The 27,647-nt window shown below is 41.9% G+C and overlaps 1 protein-coding gene across 2 annotated transcripts; it reads left to right on the forward strand.

Moving 5' to 3' along the window:
- The first annotated feature begins 532 nt into the window (after window positions 1-532).
- Window positions 533-26,155, forward strand: LOC100010723 (tissue alpha-L-fucosidase). 2 transcript variants are annotated; one of them, XM_001364048.4, is made up of 8 exons: window positions 533-2,260; window positions 11,997-12,131; window positions 17,696-17,833; window positions 18,563-18,668; window positions 19,766-19,966; window positions 20,784-20,974; window positions 23,214-23,313; window positions 24,959-26,155. In XM_001364048.4, exons 1-8 carry the CDS (start codon window positions 1,872-1,874, stop codon window positions 25,097-25,099), a joined length of 1,401 nt encoding a protein of 466 aa, XP_001364085.3. In that variant the 5' UTR covers window positions 533-1,871; the 3' UTR covers window positions 25,100-26,155. The 2 variants fall into 2 exon arrangements, with proteins under 2 accessions (XP_001364085.3, XP_007491360.2); XM_007491298.3 differs by lacking the exon at window positions 19,766-19,966 and having other exon boundaries at window positions 1,802-2,260.
- The last annotated feature ends 1,492 nt before the right edge of the window (window positions 26,156-27,647 follow it).

The following is a 27,647-nucleotide window of genomic DNA, read 5'->3' on the forward strand; positions in this document are numbered from 1 at the left end:
GATAGAGTACAGTCAATCAGTCTCAACAGAAGATGCTTTCTTCACATGGAAGCAATGAATCCAAGAGTCCTTTCCTCCAGTCTTTATAGATGTTGGAGTAGTTAACAATATTTGGAATGGTCCTTCCCATGAAGGCTGAGTTGCTCCAGTACGCTTGAAATTCTTAATATATACTTTGTCTCCTGGGTTCAGGTCATGAAGAGAAAAGTCTAGTGGTCCAGCTTGTACTGCAGCTCTGGATTCATGAAGTTCACGTAGTTTGTACTGTAACTCCTGTATATAGGAAGCAATAGTAGTATCTCCCCCTAATAGTGATGTATATGCAGGGGGAAAAGGTTTAGCCTGTATAGGCGGATGTCCAAAAAGCATCTCAAATGGTGAGATGTGTAGGTCTCCTCTAGGCCTGCTTCTAAGATAAAATAGGGCCAGAGGGAGAATTTCAGGCCATTTTAAATGTGTCTCAGTGCATAATTTTCCAATCATAGTTTTAAGTTCTTTGTTCATCCTCTCAACTTGGTCTGAGCTCTGGGGATGGTATGGAACATGGAATTTGGGAGTTATTCTAGTGGGAGACCTCAACCTTCCCCTCTCAGAACTAAATAAATCCAAATCAAAAAATAAACAAGAAGTTAAGGAGGCAAATAAAACTTTAGAAAATTCAAGATGACAAACCTCTGGAGAAAATTGAAAGGGAACATAAATGGGAATATAAAGTACCTGACAAAAATTAAGTCTCTCTGTATTATTTAGTAAATGGAAGAAGACATTGAAACGGGGTGTGAGCTGATCCTCAAGCATTTGCCATGGCTATAAAGAACAAATGTGAAATTAGCACCAAAATATAATTCGTCAACCCCTAATAGTTTACTCTTTACTCTTAACAATCCACACTCAACAGTATTATAGTATATTCAACTTTATTCTAATGTTCAGAAGTTTGCTCCAGTCCCCTCCCCCCGCCCCCCCCCCCCCAAGCTGGTAACAACTGAGAAAGTCAGATGGAAGGAATCCACCCCAACTGAGATGGGACTAGTCTAGTGGGCTAAGGCTAATGCTCATTAAAAGGCTGCATCTCATTGGCCAATCAGTGGAGAGAAAAGCGGAGAGCCAGTTAATTAAGAAGTTGTATCTCGATCTTTGACCAATCAAAAGGAACGAAGCCTGCAAGGAACCTTTAGGTAATTACCACAGCAATAGAAGTTATAATGTCCGCCATGGCTCAGCTCTGGCCCCTGCTGCCACTGTCTCTGGTCCTGCTGAGCTTGTCGGTCTGGGAGAACCTGGACGTGCGGCCGCTGCCCTCCTGCTTCCACTAGACAAAAGACCAGCGCGTTGGTGCACTAAGGCTTGTACTCTGGGAGTCCAGCCGCCGGTGGGCGGCACAGGATCCCAGATGGGAATCCTTCTAGCGACACAACCGTGCATCCGGCTTTTCCTACGCTGACCTTGGCCTCAGTTTGCGGCCAGGTTCTCCGAACCTAAGCAGTGGGCAAACTTCTTCAAAGTGTCGGGCGCCAAGTGAGAACAAACGCAGGCGCACCCCAGAGATAGGGATGGGTCGACCTCCAGTTTGCATATGAGAAAACGGGCTTGGACAGGTAAAGGGTTTTCGAAATCGAACTCAGACCTCTCCCTTAACTCCAAGGCTCTGCCCATTATTAACACCAACACCACCCCGCCTTGCTAGCATCCTAATCCAGGTGACACTTGATCTCGTTTCCTCTAGCTGGACTCCAGAGAGAAAAGTTTAGGAGGCAGGATAAGCCCCGCCCCGTCTTTCTCGACCACCAATCAGCGCAGCAGGAAGGCGGAGCCCGCGCGCTAACCTATGCCCAGCGACGGGATCCGGGGGGGTTCCCCGGCGAAGTCATATGAAATCTCTCGGAGAGGAAACTACGGTGGCCTCGATGGCGGCTATGGTGACTTCGGCCGCTCAGCGGCTGCTGCTGATTCTGCTAGCCGCCTCGGCCTCAGCGCGCTACACCCCGGACTGGGAAAGCCTGGACTCGCGCCCCTTACCCTCCTGGTTTGATGAGGCCAAGTTCGGCATATTCTTGCACTGGGGCGTGTATTCGGTGCCGGCCTGGGGCAGCGAGTGGTTTTGGTGGAACTGGCAGGGCGCCCACTTACCAAACTACGAAATCTTCATGCACAGTTACTACCCCCCGGGCTTCTCCTACGCAGACTTTGCCCCCCAGTTCAGAGCCAAGTTCTTCGATCCCAAGCTTTGGGCAAAGCTCTTCAAAGCGGCTGGGGCCAGGTGAGACTGGACCGGGAGCCCAGACCTGTGGCTTGACCTGCCTTCAGTTTGCAGAGGCAGAGGGACTTGGCACAGAGGCGACAAATTCCAGGCCAGGGCCTCAGGGTACGGATCCCCACAACGATACTGTCTCCTACCCAAGGGTAGGCGGGAGGGGGAGGGAGGGGGGCTAGGAACAGGATTCCGAACCAGATTCAAGCTCTTCTATAGCATTGGTTTCTATAAGTGACTTGTCCGCTATTTTGTCTCCTCAGCTCTTGGCACGGTATCCCAGACTTAGTTGGTATTTAGTAAATGTTTGTTGATTGGCCCACAGAGGGCTAGAAACTGTCATTCTGACTCCTAAACCCAGGACTGTATCCACTGTTTTGGATAGAGCAAAGCATTATTTCGGTAGCAATAAGCATTCTCTTGTCTTGGTAACAACATGCTTTCCTTTAAGGGTTACTATGATTTAAAAGAGGCAGCAATTTGTTGCAGAACCTAAAGCCAGAAAGACCCAAATTAAGTTCAGGTTGGCTTCAGGCACTTACTAGCTGTGACCCTGGGAAAGTCAGCTAATCCTGTTTCCTGTCCAATGCGCTGGAGGAGGAAATTACAAACTAGGTCACGAAGAGCTAGAGGGAACAGAACAACGATCATCTAAGTAACCTTCCCAAAGAATGAGTCATTAAAATGAGAACTTGTGTTTATAAAATAGATTTTTCACCATACACCCCTTTGTAGTAGTAGAGATGCATTGTTGCACTATTTGACAGATGAGGCATCTGAGGCTTCGTGAATGGAAAGTAGCAATAGCAAGGGATCATAGGGCTAGGAAACAGCCAAGATTCTAAAGCTGGCCTTCAGGGTTTTGTTGATTGATGTTCCTTTCTCTATACCTGGCTGCCTCTGATTATTTACCCAACATCTGGGGATTAAAAAACAAAACAAAACAAAACAAAACCCTAGACCCAAGATAAAGAGGGCTGGAGGATCTTGGCTCTTGACTCCCTGTGTGAGCAGTCTGCCCTTAACATCAAGAAAATCCAGAGCTGGAAGAGGTCAGATCCTAGGTATCCGTAAAGGTTATGCAGACCTACCTCCTTATTTTACTAATGAGGAAACAAAAATAAAGCATCTCCCACACTCCAGGAATAAGACCGCAAATACATACCAATCTCATAGGGTTATTTTAAGAGATGTAATTTAGGGTCATTTAAGTAATGGCCCTTTGTAATGGGCTTTGGAAACTGGCTTCACTAGGATTATTATTTTCCTACTAGATTCTCTTCCTTCCCCTTCTGCCATCAGTTCTCTTTTTTGGCCACTTTGGACACTTCCCTGTTTCCACCCTGGTCCACTTCCCCTTCACTACCTTGATTCACTTCCCCTTCTTATCCTAGTTTTTCCTATGGTCCTTTAACAAAAAAGGATTAGAGCTTTTCCCTTCTGCACAAGAAAAATGAGCCAAGAGAAACTGGGCAAATGACTTCCAGGAGCAGGAGTTGATTCTGTGGTCATCTTTGACATCTAGAGTCCTGAGAACAATGGGGGATGTTGGGGGCTTATTTAGGCCAGGTGACCCATGGGTAACTTGAGTAGCCCTTCCTGATTCCACCTTAATGTTGTAATAGCACTTTCCCTCTGGGATTAGCTCCATTTTATCCTGCTTAATAGATGCTTTTTGACTGTCAGAGAAGTTGCTTAGCCAAGGTCACAAAACCAGCAGGCTCCCTAATCTCCGATATCTGGTTTCCTGTTTGGTAAATGGGTATAATTCTAGAACCTACTTAAAGGTTTTTGTAAAGTTTACATTGGATATAAACTGGAGAGTGCCCAGAAGGGCAGCCAGGACAGCACAGGGTCTTGAGTCCATACCATATGTTGCAATTGAAGAAATTGAATTGGACATATTTATCCTGGAGAAGGGAAGACATTGAGGCAGACTAACAATTTGTTAAAAAAAATAACACCCATCCACATCAGAATGTGGATTAGAGTTGTTTAGAAGGTCAAGAAAGTCAGTTTATGCTTAACAGCAGGAAAATAATTTCCTAGTGATATATAAACTGTGCAAATTTGAAATGGACTGTCCCAAGGGATGGTGGATTCCACCTCCCTGGAATGTTTTGAGCAAAGGCTGGTTATAGTAAAGATACAAAAGAACCCATTAGGCAGGATTATTAAACGTTTTTATGTCATGGAGCCTTTTGGCAATTGGTAATACATATAGATTCCTTTTCAAAATGTATTTAAATATAAAATCCATAAGTTTATGAAGGAAATTAATTATATTAGAATAATATAATCTTTTTTTTTAATCCAGGGACCATTTTTTTTAAAAATCCAGATCAAGAACCCCTTCTATAGAGGTGGGGCTAGACAGCTTGTCCACTGGCAAAGGATTATAGTTTTTAAGAGTTTAAGGGTCTAAGACTTGTAGTCTTAAAATGTTGCCTGTATTTATGTAAAAGGTTGTCATTTAGTGTGCTCACAATATAATAAGGAAGATAGTATACAAACAACTATGTATTTACAATTAAGCTATATACAGGACAAAAAGGAAATAATCAGAAGGTATCAGAATTAAGGGGGATCTGAAAAGGCTTCCTCTAGAAGGGGGAATTGTAGCTAGAACTTGAAGGAAGCCAGAGAAGCCAGGAGACAGAGATGAGGGCTCTGATAGGGTCACACAGTCCATAAATGTGAAAGGCTGAACTTGAACCCAGGTTATATTATCTGGCTGGCCTATGGTCTTCTACTTGCTCCTTCCTCCTCCTATTCCTTTCAGGAATGGGATTGGAACCCATTTCTCCTAATTTCCCAGCCAATGTTTTTCTGAACACTATACATCCTTGAAAGAATTATTACATCATGTCTCCAAAACATAAAAAAAAATTCCTGCTTTGCAAGATAGAAGCTTACTGCATACAGGTATTTCTCAGGATGACAGCACCAATCACATGTTCTCATCATCACATGCTAGAAGTTGTATAAGTTCCTGGCATTTCTCAGATCAGTTAAAATGATTTTGATGACCTGCAAGCTAATTTAATGGAAGCTTGTGAGGTCTTAGCTTCCTTTGGTCCTTTGTCCAATCTATAAATCAAAAATGGAGAAAGCAACCTCAGGGCTCATCTATTCCAACTTTGTCGTTTTACAGATGAACAAACAGGCCTATGGAGACTAAACAATTCTCCCAAGCTTCCAGAGGAAGTAAGAGGCAAGCCTGGTATTTGTATCCAGACACTAATGGATGCCAAAGATCTTTCCACTCTTTTCACCTCCCCTCCAAAGAAGTAGTATGGCCTACTATAAAAAAACTGGATTCAGGAAGCCCTGGGTTCCAAGCTTGTCCTTGTTATTTACTTAGTTCTCTGTCCTTTGTCAAATCATCTTGTGTCTCAGGTTTCTTCATCTGCATTGTAAAATAGAAATATCATGTAATAGTGATGTGGGCAGGGGAATTTGGATCTCGTCCAAAGAACTGATAGCTCAGACTGACTCCATGCTGAGGGAACAAGCTTTATTATGAGAGAATGTTGTAGCAGCGTGGTTAGGAAAAGAAGCAAGTAAGGTAAGATAAATAGATAAGTAAGTGTGTGCAAGTTCTCAGGAAAGCTTTTTGTCTTGATTAATTATTAAGGAAGAGGTCATTTGTTTGGGTGGTTGTTGCCCTAGGAGTTGCTCTCACTTTATCCTTGGTCCACTTTGGAGGCCAGGGGAGGCAAACTACATGTAAGTGTCATCATGTTAATGATATGTTAAACACGCCAGGGCAACTTTTGCTCTCTCCTACGCAGACTCCAAGGAAGAAAGTGAGAGTGGAAATTGAGCAATTGTTTGAACCTAGTCCTGTGTGACTGGTATGTGATCCTCATAATTATAAATCTAAGCAAACCATATGTTATATCTAAAAGGTGGCTCCATACTAATCAATTAGTTATTGTGCCCATGTTCTTTTGATTGTTTACAGCTACTTGTCAGGGTTTGTGGGACATTTCAGCCCACATCATTCCCCGCTCCAAGTAACACAAGGCCCAGAACCAGGATAGTGGCGAAGATCAGTCTTCTGGAACTACTTCCTACTAAGGACTAGGAAGGGATAAGTACTGGATCCCATGTTACTTGGAAGGATAGGGGTCAACACAAGATTTCTGGGAATGGAAGACAATAACAAGCATCATCCAGTGGTTGGAGATGTACTTGTTGCTCAGTAGTCGCTATCTGGAACCAGGATTGGGAAAACTGAGAGGCCACAAAATTAACAGAACAATTAAACAGGCAAGGACCAAATAGAAAAAGAAGCAATAGTGAAGGCAAAGGAAGCATGAAGGAATACCACCAAGTACCCAAGGGGAAGAAAGGCTCAAGGGAATCCCAAAGGGATACTGGGTTGCCCAACAGTTGGTAAGGTTCTCTTCCAGGGCTGTAGTCTTGGAGAGCTGGAAAATGGCATTTTGGACCCATTGTGGTATTCCAGCAGTCTATAGGGCTGCAAAGAAGAGAAAAGGGAACCAAGTGCACTAGATAATTATTCTAGGAAAGAAAACAGTCCAATAGTAGGAATTCTCTTGAGAGTATGGTTCATTTTCTTTCCCTGATGTTCCCTCTACTTTCCCTGATGACTGAGACTGCCAGAATACTGATGATATTTAATTCCTAGGGCCCTCCCTACTTATCAGGTTACCTGTGAGGTAAAGGCTTTTTCATGTGTTAGAGATTGGAAGATGAAGGTTAGTTCATGGACTATGTGTTGGACTTTCTGTTGGGAAACCTAGGCCTTTTTTTACTGAGACTTTGTATCCTCTTTCTCCCAGAAAGTTTAGGGTTCTAACAGCATCCGTATGTGAGGACTTAAAAATCAGGGCTGTAGATATGGATGTCATTTACATATTGGATGGCCACACTGTTGTTGAAATGAAAATCCCTTAAATTTTTGTTAAGGGTATTGCCAAATAGATGGGGGCTATCCCTGAATCCTTGGAGAAAAGCCTGTCCAAGTGTATTTCTATGGGAGGGAGTCCAGTGGTGACACCCACTCAGAAGCAAAAATGAACTGACAGTCCTTGCATAGGTATAACAATCCGGCCTGCAGTTGCTATATAAATTTTCCTGTGGGTTATAACTTGAGAAAGAGAAAGGAGCCTGAGGGAAATGGATGATAAACGAAGACTCAAAGACAAGTTAAAAGATATGGGGAGAGGCTCTATCTCCTTATAATGTTTTCCCTTGAGTATCAATTAAAGGAAAACATGAGAAATAAGAAAACATGTGGGGAGTCAGAAGTCCTAGATAGAAAGCATGTGGGCGACAGTGTCGCTAGAACAGATAAGAAGAAATTAGGAGAAAGAACTCTGAGGATCCAGGAATCAAGAGAGAGAATAGCGCTCCTTATCCCAGCATTTATTGTGGATTGAGAGGTGATCAATGAATACGTAACATTGCATAGGTCTTAACATTGGTTGAATAGATAATGACAAGATCAGAGAGGTGGAGACCAACCTGACATGCGCTTTTCAAAGGAATGTGGTTTGACCAGGTGAGAGCTAAGCCTTTGTTGCGGTTTAGGAATTCTGTTGCCCTTTGGACTTTAAGTTCTTAATACAATGTCAATACATCAACCATGCTTCCCAGATGCCAACATGCCTGGTATGCTACATTAGGGAAACACAAAAAAAGCCATCCTTGAGGTCTAAGGTTGAAAACCAAGCTGTGTCCCTGGGGATCTGGGCTAGTATCATGTAGAGGTTAGAGACAATAGGGTAGATAGGGATTACAGCTTCATTCAGCCCTTAAATTTTGTATGTCTGATATTCCCCACTTGTTTTTTTTTTTTACAGGGAAGATGGGCATATTGTAGGGAAAATGGGTGGATACCAGAAGCCCAAGGTGAAGAAACTTGTCTACCAAAAGTTTCAGTCCTGCCTTCACCTCTGGGCTGATATGGTATTGCTTCCTAGGGATGCACTTACTGGGATCTTTCAGGTGGACAATTGCCAAGGTCTGCATGGATTGCCCTTCCTGGGTCTCCTGGGTCTCCTGGGTCCCAGACTTGGAGATTGACCTCTTCCCATACAGAAGTGGGAATGTGGAGGTGGAGGTCTATTTAAAGGATCATCTCAGGGTGTGAAGGCGCCAGCCCAGGAGGAACTTCCAACAGGGCTGAAATGTGTTCCCATTTTTAGTATAATGCCTCTTCCTAGCAAGGGGACCAAGCAGAAGAGGATTACCAAAAAAGCTGTGCTGGAATAAGAGATAGGGAGTGGGTGAGTTTCTAAATACCTCTTCTGGTGCCCATCCATCCCAACTCTGTGGTATGTGCAGGGTCTCGCGGGACTTGAGACCTGAGGTAGGACAGAATAAGTGACTTCTGTATCTATAGGAAAGATAATGCACTTACCTGCCATGTCTATCTCAACCCTGAGTTTTGCCATGGTGATGGAGAGGGAGAGAGCCAAACCAAATGAACCCTGGGTCCCATCACGTCCTGAAGATACTGGAGGATGGGGAATTGGTTTGTGCCTCAAGATCCTGGGCAGTCTCATTTCCAGAGGTCATCCTGTCCACAACTGAGACAGGCCTAGGAGACTTTTGCTTTTGTGAGCAATCTCTGGACCAAGGCCCTTCTTGCCACATTTGACGCAGGAGCCTGTCTCCCAAGGTTCCATTTTTGGTTGATAGAAATGGCAGCTATAATCATCTGAGCCTAGTGTTCCTCCTCAGCCTTTGTTAAATTCCTGTTGTTAAAAACTTTAAAAGGCCACATCGAGCAGTTGGGATGGGGGGGCGAGGGAAGAGTCAGAGGTCCTATGTCCAATTTTTGCAGTTTCCTGTGGTCAGCTGTCCAATAAAATGTATATTAAGGATAGTCATGCCTTCTGGGCTTTCAGATTCTATATTTATGTGCTTTTCATGGCTTCTACAAGCCTGCTCTGAAATAAGACTGGATTTTCTTCCCTATCCTGGGTAATTTCCTTAAATTTCTCATAATGAACCTGCTTCCTCACTGGGCACTTCATGCCTTCAATCAGGCACCTTATCATATGATCTCTTTTCTCCCTGCCTTTGTCTGATTGATAATCCCAACAGGGGGTAAGTAGCTGGGATTGCTGCAGCCCCCACAAGAAATCCATGTTTAGTTTCATTAGTTTATTAGCATTAGTTTCAGCTGTGTCATCTCCTATCTTCTGGATTAGTTCCCAAATCCTCTGCTTTTCATTTGTGGTGCAGGAGGAGGAAATAATGAAGTGTAAATCTGCCAGACACATCAAACTGCAGTCCCACTGACTTAAAAACCCCTCTATAAAGTTGGTGGGATTCTTAGAAAAGCTTCTAAGTTTCTACTTGATCTGGGAAAGGTCAGACATGGAGAGGGGAACGTGAACCCACATTATCCCTTTTCCTATTGCCAACTCTCCAAGAGGACAAAGGTTCTTGATAGTAGGGGCTGCATAGTGAGTGCTATTCCATGTATGGCAAGGGTTGGGTAGCAGACATTACACTATGGGAGTGGTGACTAGAAAGCAGGGAGGGGATGGGGAGAAGATTGATTGAGGGAATGCTGTCATTTTAGTAAGTGATCTGGAAATTGCCAGCAAGGTTTGATTGTTTATAGCTACTTGGTAGGACTTGTGGGACATTTTTCAGCCCACATCATTAGTACTCCTGCAAAGATATATATAAAAGTACTTTGCAAGGCTTAAACCCATTTATAAAGGTTAGTTATTGTCATTCTCACTTAGGTTTAGAAGAGGGGGTTTTGACCTATTTTATGTGTGTCCTGGAACCTTTAGCAGTCTGGAAAAGCCTAGGAACCTCTTCCCATAATAATCTTTTTTAAATATATGAAATAGGATTGCAAAGTAAACCAGTTATTGAAATCCATTTGTAACAATCATCAATCAATTTAAAAAACAAGTTCACAGGCCCTAGACGAAGAACCTCTCATTTAGTGGAATAAATGGAATAGGCTAGGTTTTCCAAATATTTTCCACCCTATATCCTTTGGAAAAGAAAATCAAGAAAGATCATTTTTCATCCTGGCTCATGATTCTGTTCCCTTCTTACATTCAGATCAGTCTTGTTCTCTTAGAGATGAAAGGGGTTACAGAGAACTTTTTGTAGATGAAGAAATTGGGACCCAAGTAAAGTTAAGGAACATGTACAAAGTCAGACAGATAGTTAGAGGCACTCAAGCCCCGAATGAATAGCTTTAAACTTCAGGGTTCTTCCCTATTTACCATATTGTCTTCCCATATTCTCTTTTCTACTGAGAAAAACAGTAACTATCACTCCTAGGCAAGTCTTCTCTGTCTTTGCAAGGGTATATAAAATATTAAAAGTAACAGCTGGCAAGTAGAAGAGCTAGTGAACACTCAGTTCTAGCCAGTCACAAGTAAATTCACCAAAGGTAAAATGAGGTACATACTCTAAGAAAAATCAGTTTATTAACAATGACACCTATAACTATTAACAAAGAAGGTTTGACTAACCACCTCAACAAGACCAGCCACAGCAATAAGGACAGGAACCCTCTTTTTTGGTGTACAGGAAAGAAGGTAATCTAGGAACTTCCCAACTGGCTGTGCTGAGAAAAGTAGGTTGTCATTCAGATGTGGCTATTATAAGTCTCTGAAAATTAAGGAATGTTAATTATTTTATAAGATTCACCTGCCTCTTGTACTCTTGTCTAGGAGATCAGTATTCCCAGGCTTGCTGTCCTCCCTGATGAAATTAAATCTTTAACTACACAAGGACATGAGGTGACACCATGTGAAACTGTTTAGGGCTTGCAGACAACAAGCAGATATCCCAGGAGCTTACTTTTAAAATGAGTGATAACCTTTCCTTTCAACCATATCTCTAAACAAACTCTGAGGGGAAAGTGCATTCCTAAACTTAACTTAGAGAGCTAGAGCAATCATGCAAAATGGGACAGTAATACAGAATTGGATCAATCATGGAATAAAATCAGTTACTAAATGAGCCAGAATAATTTTAATTTTCTCACACACCCTACTTTTATTTCCCTCCTGTCTCCTCCTAACATGTAGTAGTGAATTCAGGATTTTTACCTCCTTAGGATGCCAGTGACCCCACTGTGAGAACTGAAGGCTGAAACAGACACCCAGCATTTCTCCTTGCCCATCAAACATTCTTTTCTTTTTTTTTTTTTAACCCTTAACTTCCATCTTGGAGTCAATACTGTGTATTGGCTCTGAGGCAGAAGAGTGTTAAGGGCTGGGCAATGGGGGTTAAGTGATTTGCCCAGTGCCACACAGCTGGGAAGTTTCTGAGGTCAGATTTGAACCCAGGACCTCCCATCTCTAGGCCTGACTCTCAATCCACTGAGCTACCCAGCTGCCCCCCTTGCAGTTCTTTTTAAAGCCACCATTTGTTGGAGATCTTGAAGGAAGCAACTGGTCCCCTTCCACCCTCAATAAAGTGAAAATAGAGGCAAACATTTTATAAGGCAGGAATTGTTGAGAGGAATATTAGGACTTGATAAAAGGAAAAATTTCTTAACCCTGAGTCATCTAAAAGTGGCATCCTTGCCAACAAAGACACTGGGTTCCCTCTCCTTAGAGACCTTCAAGCAAAGTCTGAGAAACTTTTGACAGGAATAATATTATAGTCCTGCTAGATATTCTCTAAGGTGCTCTGTGATTTTAAAGGAATCCTAACAGCATATTGAACAAAGTTTTCTACAATATGAAGGCCAAAGAAAACAACTTGGTTTTGCTTTCCACAGGTATGTGGTCCTGACCTCCAAGCATCATGAAGGCTTCACAAACTGGCCCAGTCCTACGTCTTGGAACTGGAATTCTATGGATGTAGGGCCCCACCGGGATCTGGTGGGAGAATTGGGACATTTCCTTCGAGAAGAGTAAGTGTGTTTGTTTTTTATTAGCCCTGGACTACCCTTTGCTGGCTTTCAGTCACTTGCAAATGTCTTCACCTTGTCCCCTTGGCTTTCCCATAAGAAGAATCTGCAGAATGGTCTCATTGTCATTGAGCATTTCTCTTTTCTTGTCCCCTTCCCTTCCTATGTCTCTGAAGGGTAAAAAATTTTCTAAACCCAACTTTGTATTATTCCCTCTTTGTATCAATTCTGATGAAAATAAGTTTCAAGCACTCTCCTCCACCTCCCCTTTCTTCCTCTCCACTATAAAAGCTGTTTTGTATTTCTTTTATATGAGTTAATTTAGCCCATTCTACCTCTCCCTTCATCATTCTGCCAATGCATTCCTTTTTTTTTAACCCCTTAATTTTTTTAGGTATTATCTTATCATATTCAATTCTGATCCTCATGCCTTCTATGTATACTTCTTCCAACTGCCCTAATAATAATAAAGTTCTCAGGGGTTAGATGTGTCATCTTACCATGTAGGAATGTAAACAGTTTAACCTTATTGAATCTCTTTTCATTTATCTCTTCTGTTTACCTTTTTATGCTTCTCCTGAGTCTTATATTTGAAGATCAAATTTTCTATTTAACTTTGGTCTTTTCATTAGGAATAATTGAAAGTCCTCCACTGAATATCCATTTTCCCCCCTGAATATTATACTCAATTTGCTGAGAGGTCATTTAATATTAGCAGTTGCTAAATCTTGTGTTATCCTGACTGTGGTTCCATGATATTTGAATTGTGTCTTTCTGGCAGCTTACAAAATTTTCTCCTTGGCCTGGAAGCTCTGGAATTTGTCTGTACTATTCCTGAGATTTGGGGGGATCTCTTTCAGAAGGTGATCAGTGGATTCTTTCAATTGCTATTTTGCAGTCTGGTTCCAAAATATACAGGCAGTTTTCCTTCATAATTTATTTTTTTAATTATTAGAATTTATTTCCAGGTAACCCATTCCCTTGCTTCCCCTCAAGCCTGAGAAGGCATCCTCCAGCAAACAGATGTAGATATATCAGATTATATTTTTTCATATTTCCACTTAGTTCATTTTCTAGAGGTGAACATTTACCAGTTATTCTTCAAATAGTAAATCTGCAGTTGTATATAACATTCTCTTGCTTCTATTTGTTTCATTCTTCATTATCTCAGGTAGCTCTTTCCAAGTTTTTTAAAAATCTGCTTGATGAAAGCATACAGTTTTTCAATTTGGGGGGAGTTTATGTTTTGGGGTTTTGATTTTATATTACTCACAAAAATGAACAATATGGAAATATGTTTTGCACAATAATACATATATAACCCAAGTCAAATCACCTGCCAGCACCAGGAAAAGGAAGGGATGGGAGGAAGGGAGATAAGTTCAATCATATAAATTAGGAAAACTTATGCAGAAATTTATTACATGTAATTGGGTAAAAAATTTAAATTAATCTGTTTATAATTTCTTATTGTCTAGTAGTATTCCAATCCAATCATATACCACAAAATTTGTTTAGCCATTACCCAGTTAATAGGGATTCCTTCAATGTCTACTTCTTTGCCACTACAAAGAGAACATATAGGTTCCTTTCCTTTTTCCCTGATCTTGGGAAATAGACACAGCAAAACTCTTGCTGAGTCTAAGGGTATATATAGTTTTATGGCTTTCTGGATGTAATCCCAAATTGCTCTCCAAAATGGTTGGATCAGTTCATAGTTCCATTAATAGTGTCCCCACTTCTTCACATCTCCTCCAATATTTGTTATTTTTGTCCCTTTGTCATTTCAGCCAATCTGATAGATATGAGATGATACCCTAGAATTGTTTAAGTTTGTATTTCCCTAATTAGTAATGACTTAGAGCATTTTTTCATGTATCTAGATATGGCTTTGATTTCTTCATCTGACAATTCCTATTTTTTCCCCCATTCAGCAATTGGGGGATGAATCTTATTCTCATAAATTTAACAAAAGTTCTCTATATATTTTAGATATGAAGCTTCTGCCCGAGAGACTGTCTATGAAAATTTTTTTCCAATTTTCTGCTTTCCTTCTAATCTTAGCAACATTTGTTTTGTTTGTACAAAAGCTTTTCAATTTAATGTACTAAAATTATCCATTTTACATCTCTTGCTTTCTCTTGTTGACCCATAAATTCCTCTCCTGTCCATAAATCTAATAGATAATATATTTCCTGTTCTTCTAATTTATTTATATCTCTTTTTATGTCTAGATCATGGTATAAGATACTAGTTTATACCTAATTTCTGCCAAACTACTTTCCAGTTGTTTCAGACTTTTATTTCTTAAAAGATGGTGTTCAGCACCCCCCCCCTTTTTTTAGCATTACTTTCAGGTAGCCCAATAACTTAAATTGTCTCTCCTGGATATATTTTCCAGGTCAAGTGTTTTTTCCAATGAGATATTTCACATTTTCTTCATATTTTGTATTCTTTTGATTTTGTTTTTTTTTTGTTTGTTTGTTTGTTTCTTAAGGTCCCAGAGAGTCATTAGCATTTACTCGCTCAATTCTAATTTTTTCAGAATCATTTTCCTCAGTGACGGTTTGTATCTCTTTCCTTTTGGCCAATTCTGCCTTTTCTCTTCAGTGAATTTTTGTGCTTTTCCCACATAGACAATTCTGACTTAGAATATCAATTCTAAGTATCTGTTCCAAAGCAGAAAAGAGTAGTAGGGGCTAGGCAATTAGGGTTAAGTAATTTGCCCAGAATCACACAGCTAGGAAGTATCAGTGGTCAAATTTGAACCCAGAACCTCCTATTTCCAGACTTAATTCTCTATCCTCTGAGTTACTTAGCTGCCCCTCAGGTCTGCCTTTTAAGGAGTTATAGTCATTCCTCACTATATCATGGTTCACTTATAGCTTCATTGTATAGCATGTTTTTTTTAAAATATATACCTAATTCTATATTTCAGAGTTACACTTATCATGGCACACTATTGGCTGATAGAATGAAAGGTGACCAACCATAGCACTGTGTTCTGTATCCTGGGTGCTGAAGGGTTTATAAAGTCTTAAAATATATATAAATAATAAAATAAATATAATGTCACTATTTCACAGATTTTCACCTATCACCGGGATCTCTGGAACATAACTCCCATGATAGGTGAGGGATCACTGTATTCTCTTCAGTGAATTTTTGTACATCTTTTCCCATTTGGCCAGTTTTTCTTTTTAAGAAATTCTTATCTTTGGTAGATTTTTGTACCTCTTTTTACCATTTGTTTTAATTCTGTTTTTTAAGATATTATTTTCTTCATTTCTTTTTTTCATTATTTTCTTGCAAATTATTCTCGTTTCTTTTTCCAATTGTCCCTCAACCTCACTTACTTGATTTTCAACATTCTTTTTGAGCTCTTATAGAAATTATTTTGGGACCTGAGACCAATGCATATTTTAACTTGAGGGTTTGGATGAGGGAATTTGATTTTGTCGTCTTTTTCTGAGTTTGTGTTTTGGTCTTCACTGTCATTGTGGTCAGATTCTTTTTATTGTTTGCTCATTTTTCCAGCCTATTTTTTAAAATTTCTGTTTGTTAAAGTTGGTCTTTGCTTAGGGGGCAGATGGATTACTGTCCCAAGCATCATATTTTTGGGAAGCTATTTTCAAGACTAATTCTTGGACTGTAAATTTTCAGTTTTTCCAAGGTAGTATGATCTAAAGAGGGGTGTGTTTCCTACTCTTCTGGCCTGTGCTCTGGTTAATGAACAACCATAGGCATTCTTTTCCCTACCCTGGAACTCTGACCAGGATCCCCATTCCCCTGCAGTCTTGAGCTTTGGCGTGGTAATGTGCCTTCTCATTCTGGGACTGTGACCCAGAAATGCAATCCAGATCCTTTTCCTACTGCTAGTTAAGTGACTCCTATAATCTCCTTCTTACCAGTTGTCCAACCCTTTACTGTCTGTGGGCCGAGAGCTGTAGAAGTTGCTACCTGAAGTGTTTTCTTAAAGCCTAGAAAGCATTAGTATGAGGAAGTTAGCTAGGGAGAAAGAAAAGATTGGGATGAGAGCAGAGGATATGATCCTTAGAAAGGAATTCCCAGAATTCCCTATCATCTCTCCTGCATCTCCATGTTGGCGAGATCACAATTGGTATTTAACTGGCAGTAACGCCTCCCACAGGATTTCTTCCTTTGCAATGATGCAGCAAGTATGGTGGTAAGCTAAGTGCTCTCTCTCTTCTATTTCCCTCTTATCTCTAACTATTGTACTTTCTTCTTAGAAAGTAAAATTTTGTATGCACTTTCAGTTAGAAGATTTTAGAGGTACAAGATGATTATGTTTAGTAATCAACTGAGGAGACTAGTCCCCCAATCATCATTGGGGGGATTACGAATTTTACTTTTACTCCACCCTGCTTAGACTTTAAAATTCTAGCAACCAGGAATGTATATACCCCCCACTTAAGGATTAAGTGTTGGGGAGGAAGGCCTGTGATGCAAGTGACAAATCAGAAACAACTGACTGACCCCCTGGGCTGTCCTAAGCCAAGCTTAAGCCACCATTGGCACATGTGAGACACAGGAAGTGATGTAAAGAACTGCCTTTATATTTTGCGTCACTTCCTGTGAGTGGGAGCTTTGGCAGAGTTGGCCCTGGAATTCGAGCCTGGAGATACTCCTCAGACTGCTTCCTTTTAGATGGTCATGTGGTGAGTGATAAGACTGACTCCCCTTTCCCTTGGCTTTCTGGAGAGGCCCCTTAGCTGAGGCCTCTGAACTCCTGCCTGGCTCAGCCCAGGCCAGAGCAGTTTTTATTCCCTTTCCTCTCTCTCTCTCTCATTCTTAATTTCTTCCTTCTATTGTAAATAAACCACCATAAAATTCCATTCTGACTTGAGTATTCATTGGGATTTAGAATTTAAATCCCTGGAGACCAACTAAAATTTGTATTCAGTCTCAACCCTAAATTTACCCTTAACAGTCTTGGGAATTTTACCCCTAACATCTGAAACTCATTAAAACAAAATATCTCTGCACTAAAAAAAATTGAAAATTGTTTCAGATTTAATTCCCCTATCTGTTGGTTATATACTATCTTATATGAGATCCTGCTATTTTTTTTAAAATAACCTTTTAAAAATTTTCTTGTGAAGCAGCTAGATGACCTAGTGCAGCGGTTCTCAACCTCTCAATTTGTAGCAATGGGAATATATAATGCATATCAGGTATTTACATTCTGAATCATAACTGTAGCAAAATTTCAGTTTTGAAGTAGCCACCAAAATAATTTTTTGGTTTGGGGTCACTGCAACATGAGGAACTGTATTGTGGGGTCATGGCATTAGAAAGGTTGAGAACCACTGACCTAGTGGATAGAGAGCCAGGCCTGAAGACAGAAAGCCCTGGGTTCAGATCTAGCCTCAGATACTTCCCAGCCATATGACCCTGGGCAGGTCACTTAACCCTCATTGCCCACCCCTTACTATTCTTCTATCTTGGAACTGATGCTTAAGTATTGATTCTAAGACAGAAGAGAAGGTTGTTGGGGTTTTTTAATTCATTGTGCAATAATTCTGTTTTCTGTTTCTTTTTTTTAGGAATATCCATTATGGACTATACCATTCACTCCTGGAGTGGTTTAATCCCTTATATGTACTTGACAAGGATAATAATTTCACAACCCAGAACTTTGTCATGACTAAGGCTCTGCCAGAATTGGTTGATCTTGTGAACAAGTAAGAACTTCTCTGACCTTTAGTTTTCATTCCCTATAAAACTTGGTTATTACATTTATATTACTAGCCCTATTTAATAGAACTTTATAACTTTAAAGGGCTAGAGAAATAGGAGATGCAGGAAGTTGGTTTTTGTTGCTTGAAAAAACATCCTCTATAGGCATAATCATTCCACTAAGCTCTGAGTGCACTCTTACTAAGGAGTAAGGTCAACTATAGCTCCAAAAGACCAGTAATTTCTATGCAGCGAGGAGCTAAGTAAGTCAGATCATGCTGCCGGGGAATGGGCTCAGGGAGTAACATTCTATGATTACAAAGCCCATTTATTTTTTTCCAGGTATGTGATTTCATTGGTGTAGGGATCTCTCAATAAAGAAGTTATTTTTCCAAGGCAGATCAACAGCATCTTCTTAAAAAATGCTCAAGAGCACTCAGAGATTTAGCAGCTTACCCAGGTCATCCTGACTTCAAAGTAGCTCTCTGATCACTGCTCCATGCTGCCCTTCTACAAAGTACTTTACAGCCCTCTGAGGCAAGGAGAGGAGTCTAGTCCCTGATTAGGGATAAGGGAACTAAGGCTCAAATAGGGAGATTCCTTGCCTGAGGGAGGCTCCTGGGCTTGGAGCCTGGTCTCATGGCTGCTGGTCCACTGCTGGTTGTCCTGGACCCTGCTGTTGCTGTAGACTGTAAAGATTCCTCCAGCTTCTTACCCATCCATGTGTCTTTCAGGTACAAACCTGACCTGATCTGGTCTGATGGAGAATGGGAAGCCCCAGACACTTACTGGAATTCCACTGAGTTCCTCGCCTGGCTGTACAATGATAGCCCTGTTAAGGTATGTGACTGGTCAGTGACTGGCTGTGACAGTAGAAGGCTGGGGGAGCCAGAGCCTGAAGCCAAGTGCATCCTTCCTTCCCCTCCCTGATTTGTCAGGAGAGAAAATTCTGGATGGGGAAATGAAGAGAGTTTACAAAAATGCAGGATTCAACTTGTTACTGTGGGGATATTTCATTAGACTTAGAGTAAGAAATTCAAGTTCCTGCATGTTCACATTGTCCTTGGCAGATGGTGAAAATAATTGTTCGCTAGTGTGTGGTCCTAGGTGACATCCATGGCAGCCCTTTAGGTCTGGGGCAAAGTCATTCAGGGTGCCAAGGATTAGTAATGAACATTTCATTTCATTTCAGCCACTAATGTTTTATGCAATGCCCACTATGTGCATGCTGTGTTGATAAGGTATTTTGTCTGCCTTCATGGAACTTACAATCTAGCAGGGGACATCAGTCACACACACACAACTATAATACGAGTTAGTATATATGATCCACGCATAAGATGGCTCCCACCAGTTCCAAGAGAAAGTAGGAAGCACAACTAATGCTCTGGATGACCAGATCCAGAAAGATCTTGAGGGTCTAGAATCCTGGGCTGACTCTAAAAAGAAGAAATTCATAGGGATCACTATCCAATCTTCACTTGGGTACAAAATGTCAACTTCACCAGTATAAGAAGAGAAGGAGGGATGAATAGACAGCAATTGTTCTGAAAAGGATCTGGGGATCTCAGTGGACTTTAGGCTTCACTTGAGTCAGCAACGTAATGGGAACGACAACAAACAAAAGCTAATAGGATCTTGGGCTATATTAAGACGGGCAGAGATTCCATGAATAGGAGGTGATAGTCATGCTATTTGGTCCTCTTCAGATCTCACCTGGAGGATTGTATTCAGTGCTAGGGTAGATTAAAAAGGAATAAGCTAGAGTGCATATGAAGACCAGTGGAACAAATGGGTCTGGTTTAGCTTTATTTGGCAGAATGAATTCTTGAATTGCAAAGTCAGCTAAGGAAAATAAGGAGGTTTACTTTTATAGCTAGATTCATCCAGGTGGCTCTATCCATAGTGACTCAGCTCTACTTTTCTTCACCATCTAGGATAAAATTGTGGTTAATGATCGATGGGGCATAGACACTGGGTGTAAACATGGGGGTTACCTTAACTGTAAAGACAAATACAAGCCAAAGACTGTTCCAGAACGCAAGTGGGAGATGTGCACCACCCTTGATAAAATGTCCTGGGGATATCGAGAAGTCATGAACAACAGTGATATTTTGACTTATGTTGAAATCATTTCGGTAAGAGCTGCTTTGGTCTCCTGAACCAGGGTGGGGAAAAGGCGGATATAGTGGGAAACCAATGGGAGTCAAAGACTGGAGTTCTGATCTTAACTACCTCTTCCTTAAGCATGCTTTTTCATCCCTGTAATAAGGAGATTGGACTAGCTCATCTCTGAGGTATCTTAACAGCTCTGATCTGGTATAGTGGAAGTCTTCTACCTAGCTCTAAAATTGTAAGTTCTCAGGACTCTTTCTGCTTTGAAATTCTTTGTTCCAAGAAATTTCCCAGCTCTGAAATTCTGAGTTCCAGTCCTGACATCCTGAGTCTTCTTCCCATCTCTAACATCATCTTTTCCATGAACCTTTTCATGACCTGTGTGCCCCTCCCTTCCAAACTATTCTGCATATATCTGTTTTCATTCATTTTGGATTTGTGATGTACATATATGAATATATTTTATACTCTTTATCTTCCTCGTTGTAATAGACATTCCTTTTGAGTAGGGATTGTGTCATTTTTTTACTTATTTGTATTGCCAATAACAATCACAGTACAACACTTAATATATAGTAGAAATTTACCCAAAAAATATTTGATAAGTCCCTCCCGACTTGAACTTCTGTGTTCTAAGGATCCTTCTATATCTAGGATTGTAGTTTCTGGGGACCTTTGAAGATCTGAGATACTGGATTCTGGCTTCTGAGTTCTAAGGGCCTAAGAAACAGAGAATGTACCTCCAGTTGTTTTTAACATTTATGAATTTTTTTAGCATTGTATCCAGCATCACTGTTAACAGGTAAGGTACATCATTGTTTCTTTCTTTCTTCGTTCCAGGATTTAGTCGATGTTGTAAGCCTTGGAGGCAACTATCTGCTCAACATTGGACCAACAAAAGATGGAGTGATTATCCCCATTTTTCAAGAAAGGCTTCTTTCTGTGGGAAGATGGCTGAGCATCAATGGGGAAGGAATCTATGCTTCTAAGCCATGGAGGGTACAAATGGAACACACCACCTCCAGGCTATGGTAAGTTGCCCTCTTCTGCAGTTGAGGTCTATTGTTCCATCCCAGATGAAGATCCCTCTTTTATCTAGACATGGCTTACTCCATTTCATGTTCAACAGAGCCTCCCCGTGATCCTCTCCCTGTTGAGCCTAGCCGTCAGTTCCCTGATTTTCCTCAGGACCTTCTGTCCATAGATTATTCATAAAAGATTCAGAAAATCCTGGCAACTTGCTCTGCTCAGGGCCTCTTAGCCTTCCCTGTGCTGTAGATTCCTTTGTCTGTCCAGTGAAGCTTATGGATTCTTTCCAAGAACAGTGTATAAAATGTATAATCAAATAGTAAGGGTTACACAGGAAGCCAATTCTATTGTAATGTACCTTATCCCTATCCAAGTTCACATACCCCTTGTAATTGTTCCACGGTGGTCCCTGGATCCCTGGTTCAGAGCCCCTGCTCTAATGTCTGCCTTGAATAGAAGTTGTTCTAGGTGACTGAACCCCAGCTAGGGGATCTATTCATAGAGATGACAGGGACAAAAATGGCTCAAAGGCTCAATGATGTGGGGGAGAGTATACCCGACTAGAAGTCAAGAGAGCTGGGATTTTGAAGCCCAGCTTTGCCCCTACCTCTATAACCACTCTTTAGAAAGGAAGAAAAGAAGCCCAGCTTTGCCCCTACCTCTATAACCACTCTTTAGAAAGGAAGAAAAGAAGCCCAGCTTTGCCCCTACCTCTATAACCACTCTTTAGAAAGGAAGGAAAAAAAAGGAAGAAAAGAAAAAAAAAGGATTACAATGGCCAGGGTCCCCTGGAGAAATGAACAGATTCGTGACTGTCAGAGTCACGTGAGGCCCTGGAGTGCATCATCAGGTCTTGGCTCAGTGGGGACCCTTGATGGGTTCTACAGAGCTTTCTCAGCCCTCTCCATAAGGAGCCATGGGCCACAGGTCTCTTAAATTCGCCCATGAAACCACTAGACTGGATCAGACGCACTGTGACATGTCTGCCTTGGTCCAGGACTCTCTGCTTTCAGCTGCAGTTTTCCAGTAGACAGGTGTTCAAATCAAAGACATTGGAGAATGAGGTAGGAGTAGTGGAAAGATGTCAATGATTTTTTTTAAACCCTTACCTCCCATCTTAGAATCAACGACAGAAGAGCACTAAGGCCCAGACGATTAGGGTTAAGTGACTTGCCAAGGGTCTCACAGCTAGCAAGTGTCTGAGACCAGATTTAAACCCAGGACCTCCCATATCTAGGGCAGTCTCTCCCCTGAGCCAGCTTGCTGCCCCAAGATGGCGATGATCTTTGACGCTCACATGATGCTTTGATGCCTTGTTCTTCTGCATGATGAGGAGTAACAAATAGAATCAGTCCCATTTGTCCAATGAAGATACTGGAATTCAGAGGAGTAAAGGTCACCCAGAAAGGGGTACAGCTGGAGCTCAAACCCAGGGCTTCTGACTCCAAATGGTTTTTTTACTCTCTTTTGTTTCACACCCATTTATTGCTCTCAATTAATGTACAGATGACTGATCCAAATGGATCTTGTTCCAAGCTTTTTTTTAGACATCATCATTTTTCTTTTCGTTTTGGCTCGTCCTTCCCATGAGAAATTAATATTTTTCCAGTTGTTGAGATCTGATTTTATTTGTGTGAAAAGCATTTTGTAATTGTGTTCATATAATTCTTGGGTTTGTCCTGGCAGTATACCTTGCTTTCTGCAGACTTTTTTCCCCTTCAAATGCTCAGGTTATTTAGTAAAATCACCCTGCTTGGCAGTATTGAAAAGGAAGAAGAACAATGGCTCTGGAGTTAAAAGACCACCCCTGGGTTGAGATCCTACCTGAAATCTATAGCCCAGATGACCTGAGACTAGTCCCTTTCTACTCCCTACGCCTCCCTTTTCTCCTCTGTAAGCCTCCGATGTCCCTTTGTGACTCTTATCCTATTCTGTCCATTATGTGACAGCAAAAATCTTGCTGAGTGTCTCCCTTATATTCTCTTGATGAAATGCCATTTAAATTGATTGAAAAGGAAGGGCCCTATTTGGAAGGGAAATCAGAAAGAGAATGCTACCAGCTCTTAAATCCAAAGGGATTTCTTAGCTTCTAGGTACAGGACAGGAACTCTCTGAATCCAAATAATGGTCTCATCCATGGGAATATGGGAATGGACTCTGATAGGACAGGCATGTTGCGGATTTTGCATTTAAATGTAAAAGCTTCTCTATGGATAAGTTTGGAGTGACTGTCTTCTGCAGGTTCACCACGAAACAGTCTGCTGTGTACGTCTTCTTTGCTGACTGGCCCATGTCTGGAATCCTCCAGCTGACCTCCCCTGTCCCAACAAATATGACAACTGTAAGTAGCCTTTGATGCTGCCCAACGATATGGAAAGAGCTTTCCCACTTGGAACCATTAACAAAGTCCAGAAGGCCTCTGGAGCAAAGCTGTCAGACTCCTGGGGGCTGCCTGCAATTAACAAAACTACTGTACAACAAAGATAATGCTAATCTGTAGTTTTCTAAGTCAATATGCAGCCCCTAGGGATCAGTTTCTGGCACCACTGCTCTGAGAGCCATTCCTGAGCTTGCCTCCTTTTTTGCACATTTTGACTCCTACTTCCTGGGATGAAAGGGTCTTTTCCACCATTTTCCTGGTCAGCATTTTACTGGAGTGACTTATTCTGTGCTAATTCAGTCTGTGTTGTTCACATTTCAGCTGTCCAAGAAATTTCCTCCTAAATAAGAGAAAAGACCTTGACCCACTCCTTTGCAGAAAGCAATTGTTTTGGAGCTGGATTGATTGATTGATTGATTGATTTGGCTGATGTTTTTTTCTTCTTTGAAAATATATATGGGGGGCAGCTGGGTAGCTCAGTGGATTGAGAGCCAGGCCTAGAGACGGGAGGTCCTAGGTTCAAATCTGGTCTCAGACACTTCCCAGCTGTGTGACCCTGGGCAAGTCACTTGACCCCCATTGCCTAGCCCTTACCACTCTTCTGCCTTGGAGCCAATACACAGTATTGGCTCTAAGACAGAAGGTAAGGGTTTAAAAAAAAAAAATATATATATATATATGATATAAGGGATAGCTCTCTGGGAGGGAAAGAAATAGGGGTGAGAAATGCAGTCGACATTTTTTTAAATACAAAAATTTATTTTTAAAAATTAAAGATTTCCTGCCCTCAATCTTACTACATTCTATAAAGAGAAACTCCATTTATATAACAAATATATATATATGAAATCAATGCTGACCTAAAAAAAAAAATACTTTCTGCCCTTCCAGGGCAGGTACAGTCATGTGAACTATTAAATGCATTATTACCAGGGGCAGCTAGGTGGCTCAGTGGAGAGAGAGCCAGGCCTGGAGGAAGAGATCCTAGGTTCAAATCTGATACTTCTTAGCTGTGTGACCCTGAACAACTCACTTAACCCCAGTTGCCTAGCCCTTACTGCTCTTCTTTCTTGAAACTAATATTATGGGTTTTTTGGTTTGTTTGTTGGGGGGTTTTTAAGCCTGATAGACTGAGAGGCGTCTTCTTCACTGGACTGAGATCGCCTGGCTAGTAAATACTGGAACCCAAGCCAAGTCTTCAGACTACAAATCACTATGGAGTCTCCTAGGTGGTCTTATAGATGAATTCTGCCTTGGATAGTTACTAGTATGACACCGCGCAAGTCAGTAAGTCTTGTGCTTCCTCAGTATCCTCATCTGTAAAATGGGATCATAATAACACTTTCGCCAAGATTCTCGAAGATGAGGGTCAAATAAGGTAGCACGTGTAAAGCACTCCATAAAATTCTATCTGTTAAGCCACACATTCTTATGTACGGATGGGTTTAATTCTGGAGTCGGTCTTGAGCTTACTGTGTAGACTTGGGCTCGTGCCTGTCTGTGAGCAGAATGGACCAGCTCATATCCGACATCCTTCCCTACCCTGACTCTTAGCTTTGGAGCTGATTACACAGAATGGTCTTGTCTTTCCTCTCATTCTTTCTAGGTGATGATGTTGGGAATCCCAGAGTTGCTGAAGTGGTCGGAGGACTCCCTGGATCGTAGCCTCCTCATTTACCTTCCCAAACTCTCTCCAGATCTAGCGGACATGAAGATCTGGACCCTCAAACTAAAGGGAGTGGAGTGAGGCATCGTGTCCCACACCCCACTAATGACTGTGACTCTTTACTATTTTGATTTTTGCTTCTAAGTCAGGAACATGGCAATAAATTGATTCCACTTTCACTTAACCCAGAGAGGCATTTTCTGGCCCATCTTATTCAAAGGAATTGTCCCATTTACGTCAGTGGGGGCCTCCTAAGCCAGTGTCCCCTCGTCAGAAGAAAGGCTCTCAGGAGACACATCTTCACAAATGTCGGACACGATTCAGGACAGGCATCTCTCTTTTCCTCTCGCTCCCCACCCCAGTCCCCACGCCGGGAGAGCTGTGGTGGCTCAATCCTGTAAAGAAGGGCCAGACAGAAGGAGAAAGGACGTAGAACAAGTCGGGTCAGACAGTGCCAAGTGTGTCGCTTTGGTGACCGCCGCTGGTTAAAGAAGCTTCCTCGGATGCGAGCAGGAGCCAGGAAAATGTAGCACTGAGCTAGCAGGGGGCAAGGGGGCCACTAGAAGACAATGTGGAGCTCTGCAGGGGGTGTGAACTCAGCAACTTCTCTCCAGGGAGGCAGGGTGAGGATGGCATCCCCGGGGTTCCTGGCTTCTCAGACTTACCCCAACCACAGCTGAGGTCGAGAACTCCAAGTGGAACTCCTAACCGTGTTTGGGAATGGAGCGGGTTGGCAGCTCCCTTTGGAGGCATGCCGTGGGGCCCGGCAGAGTGGCACTAGGAGTGCCGAGGCTGCCCCTCTCCAGAGCCAGTCCTAGAACACTAGAGTAGGCCGGGCTTTAGTCCCAGATTCATGATTCTGGCAGTTCCCTGAGGAGCAAACTTAGATGGATTCCTGCCTCATTGGAATAGGGGACGGAAGGGGAAAGGATTCTTGGTGACATCCAAATGGTAGCGGACTTGCTTTTGTTTTCTATTCTAATCTGAAAAGCCATGAATGGCGTTTTTCTTGCTGTGAAATTCCCTCTCAAAATGTGCAATTAAGGAACAAATGATCTAATTTCACATTCCTGCTTGTGCCTTTTTATGTGTGAATGTTTCAACACCTGCAAAAAATAAACTTTTTCCATTTAAAAAGGATGTTGTGCTGTTCATTCCACCCTTCCTGCCTTTTCAGAACTTCAGGGTATCCTCTAAATTGAATTATGAAGTCAGAATCTTGCTTTTGGACAATGAAAAAGCAACCCATTGGGAGGCAGAAGTGCTGGGGCCTAGTGCTGCCTCTACCACTAATTCATATGGGAACCTTGAGCAAGTCAGTGTACTGCTCTGAGGCATATTTGCTACCCCCATAAAATGGGGGAAATGGTTGGAATAACTCCTTCAGTTTTTGTTTTATTTTGGTTTCTTTTTAATTAGGAAAACCCATAAGTAATCCTATAATAGAAAGAGTCCTGGACAAAAAGGGGGACTCTTGGGTTCTTGTCTAGAAAAAGGTGGTGATGATTATTTACATTCCTGTAGCGCTCTGGGGTGTGTAAAACAATCTCTCCCTAACAACACCAAAGAAATGAGTGCAAGGATTAATGTCACCATTTTCCAAGTAAGGGAACGAGCTCCGAGATTTGCAGTCGGAAAAGACTTTAACAACCTTCCTAATCAGGAATCCTCCATTTTACAGATCAAGGGGGCATCTAACCTAAAAATGCAGGCTGATGTAATTGCTGAGTTAGTGCCTTTAAAGAAAGGCAGGACTGAGGGCAGCTAGGTGGTTCAATAGCTAGAGAGCCAGGCCCAGGGACTGAGAGGTCCTGGGTTCCAATCTGACCTCAGATACCTTATAGCTGTATGACCCTGGGCAGGTCACTTAACCCCAATTACCCAATGTACAGCTCCTCTGTCTTAGAACCAATAGGTAGTATTGATTCTAGGGAGATAAGAGTTTTGTTTTTTTTTTTATATTTAAATGAAAGGCAGGACTGATGCTACAGGATGAGCCTCTGAGCTCTTACTAAGAATTCATGCCCAGGACAATGCTGCGGGTGCAAGTCTAATACAGGACACACTCCCTCACATAGGAGGGATAGAGAAGGACCAAATGGCCAGGATGCTAACCTGGGAGGTGGGGATGAGGGCCTTGGGGAGGACCAGAACCAGGGAGTCTGCTTGAGACTGAAAGTTGGGGTACCGCAAGAGAAGCCGCTGTGCCCATCCCAGCAGCCATCTAAGACTTTCTTATTTAAGCTCTATTGTTTTGCTGCTGCCACAGCACTGCAATATTATTGTTGCTCCCCAAAGTCTGGGCAGTCTGACCTCGGCACCCTGTGACAAGCCAGACTGTGCTACGGGCAGGGAAACAGAAAGCAATCCTTGGCCTCGAGCAGCTTACATTCATACACGTTCTCATACGATCCTTATATTGGTTGCCTCACTCTAGTCGTGACTCTCTGGACACAGGCAAATGCTCAGGTTGTTTGAACAAACTAGACCGAAAAGCTCAAATCCTGGCAAAATTCTAGGCTCTTCACAGTAAAGGGGGAAAGCAGCGACCCCAAACGTGAGCATGGCTTCGTGATCATGTTAAGCTGAACTTGTGTGTGTGTGTGTGTGTGTGTGTGTGTGTGTGTGT

Source organism: Monodelphis domestica, chromosome 4 (genome assembly GCF_027887165.1).
Source record: "Monodelphis domestica isolate mMonDom1 chromosome 4, mMonDom1.pri, whole genome shotgun sequence".
Classification (NCBI taxonomy): domain Eukaryota; kingdom Metazoa; phylum Chordata; class Mammalia; order Didelphimorphia; family Didelphidae; genus Monodelphis; species Monodelphis domestica.

Bases quoted from the DNA above. Each gene is read 5' to 3' on its own strand.
- LOC100010723 (XM_001364048.4), top strand. From the start codon at position 1,872: ATGAAATCTCTCGGAGAGGAAACTACGGTGGCCTCGATGGCGGCTATG. The intron at 2,261-11,996 runs GTGAGACTGGAC...TGCTTTCCACAG, and splicing joins TTCAAAGCGGCTGGGGCCAG to GTATGTGGTCCTGACCTCCA. The intron at 23,314-24,958 runs GTAAGTAGCCTT...CATTCTTTCTAG, and splicing joins TCCCAACAAATATGACAACT to GTGATGATGTTGGGAATCCC.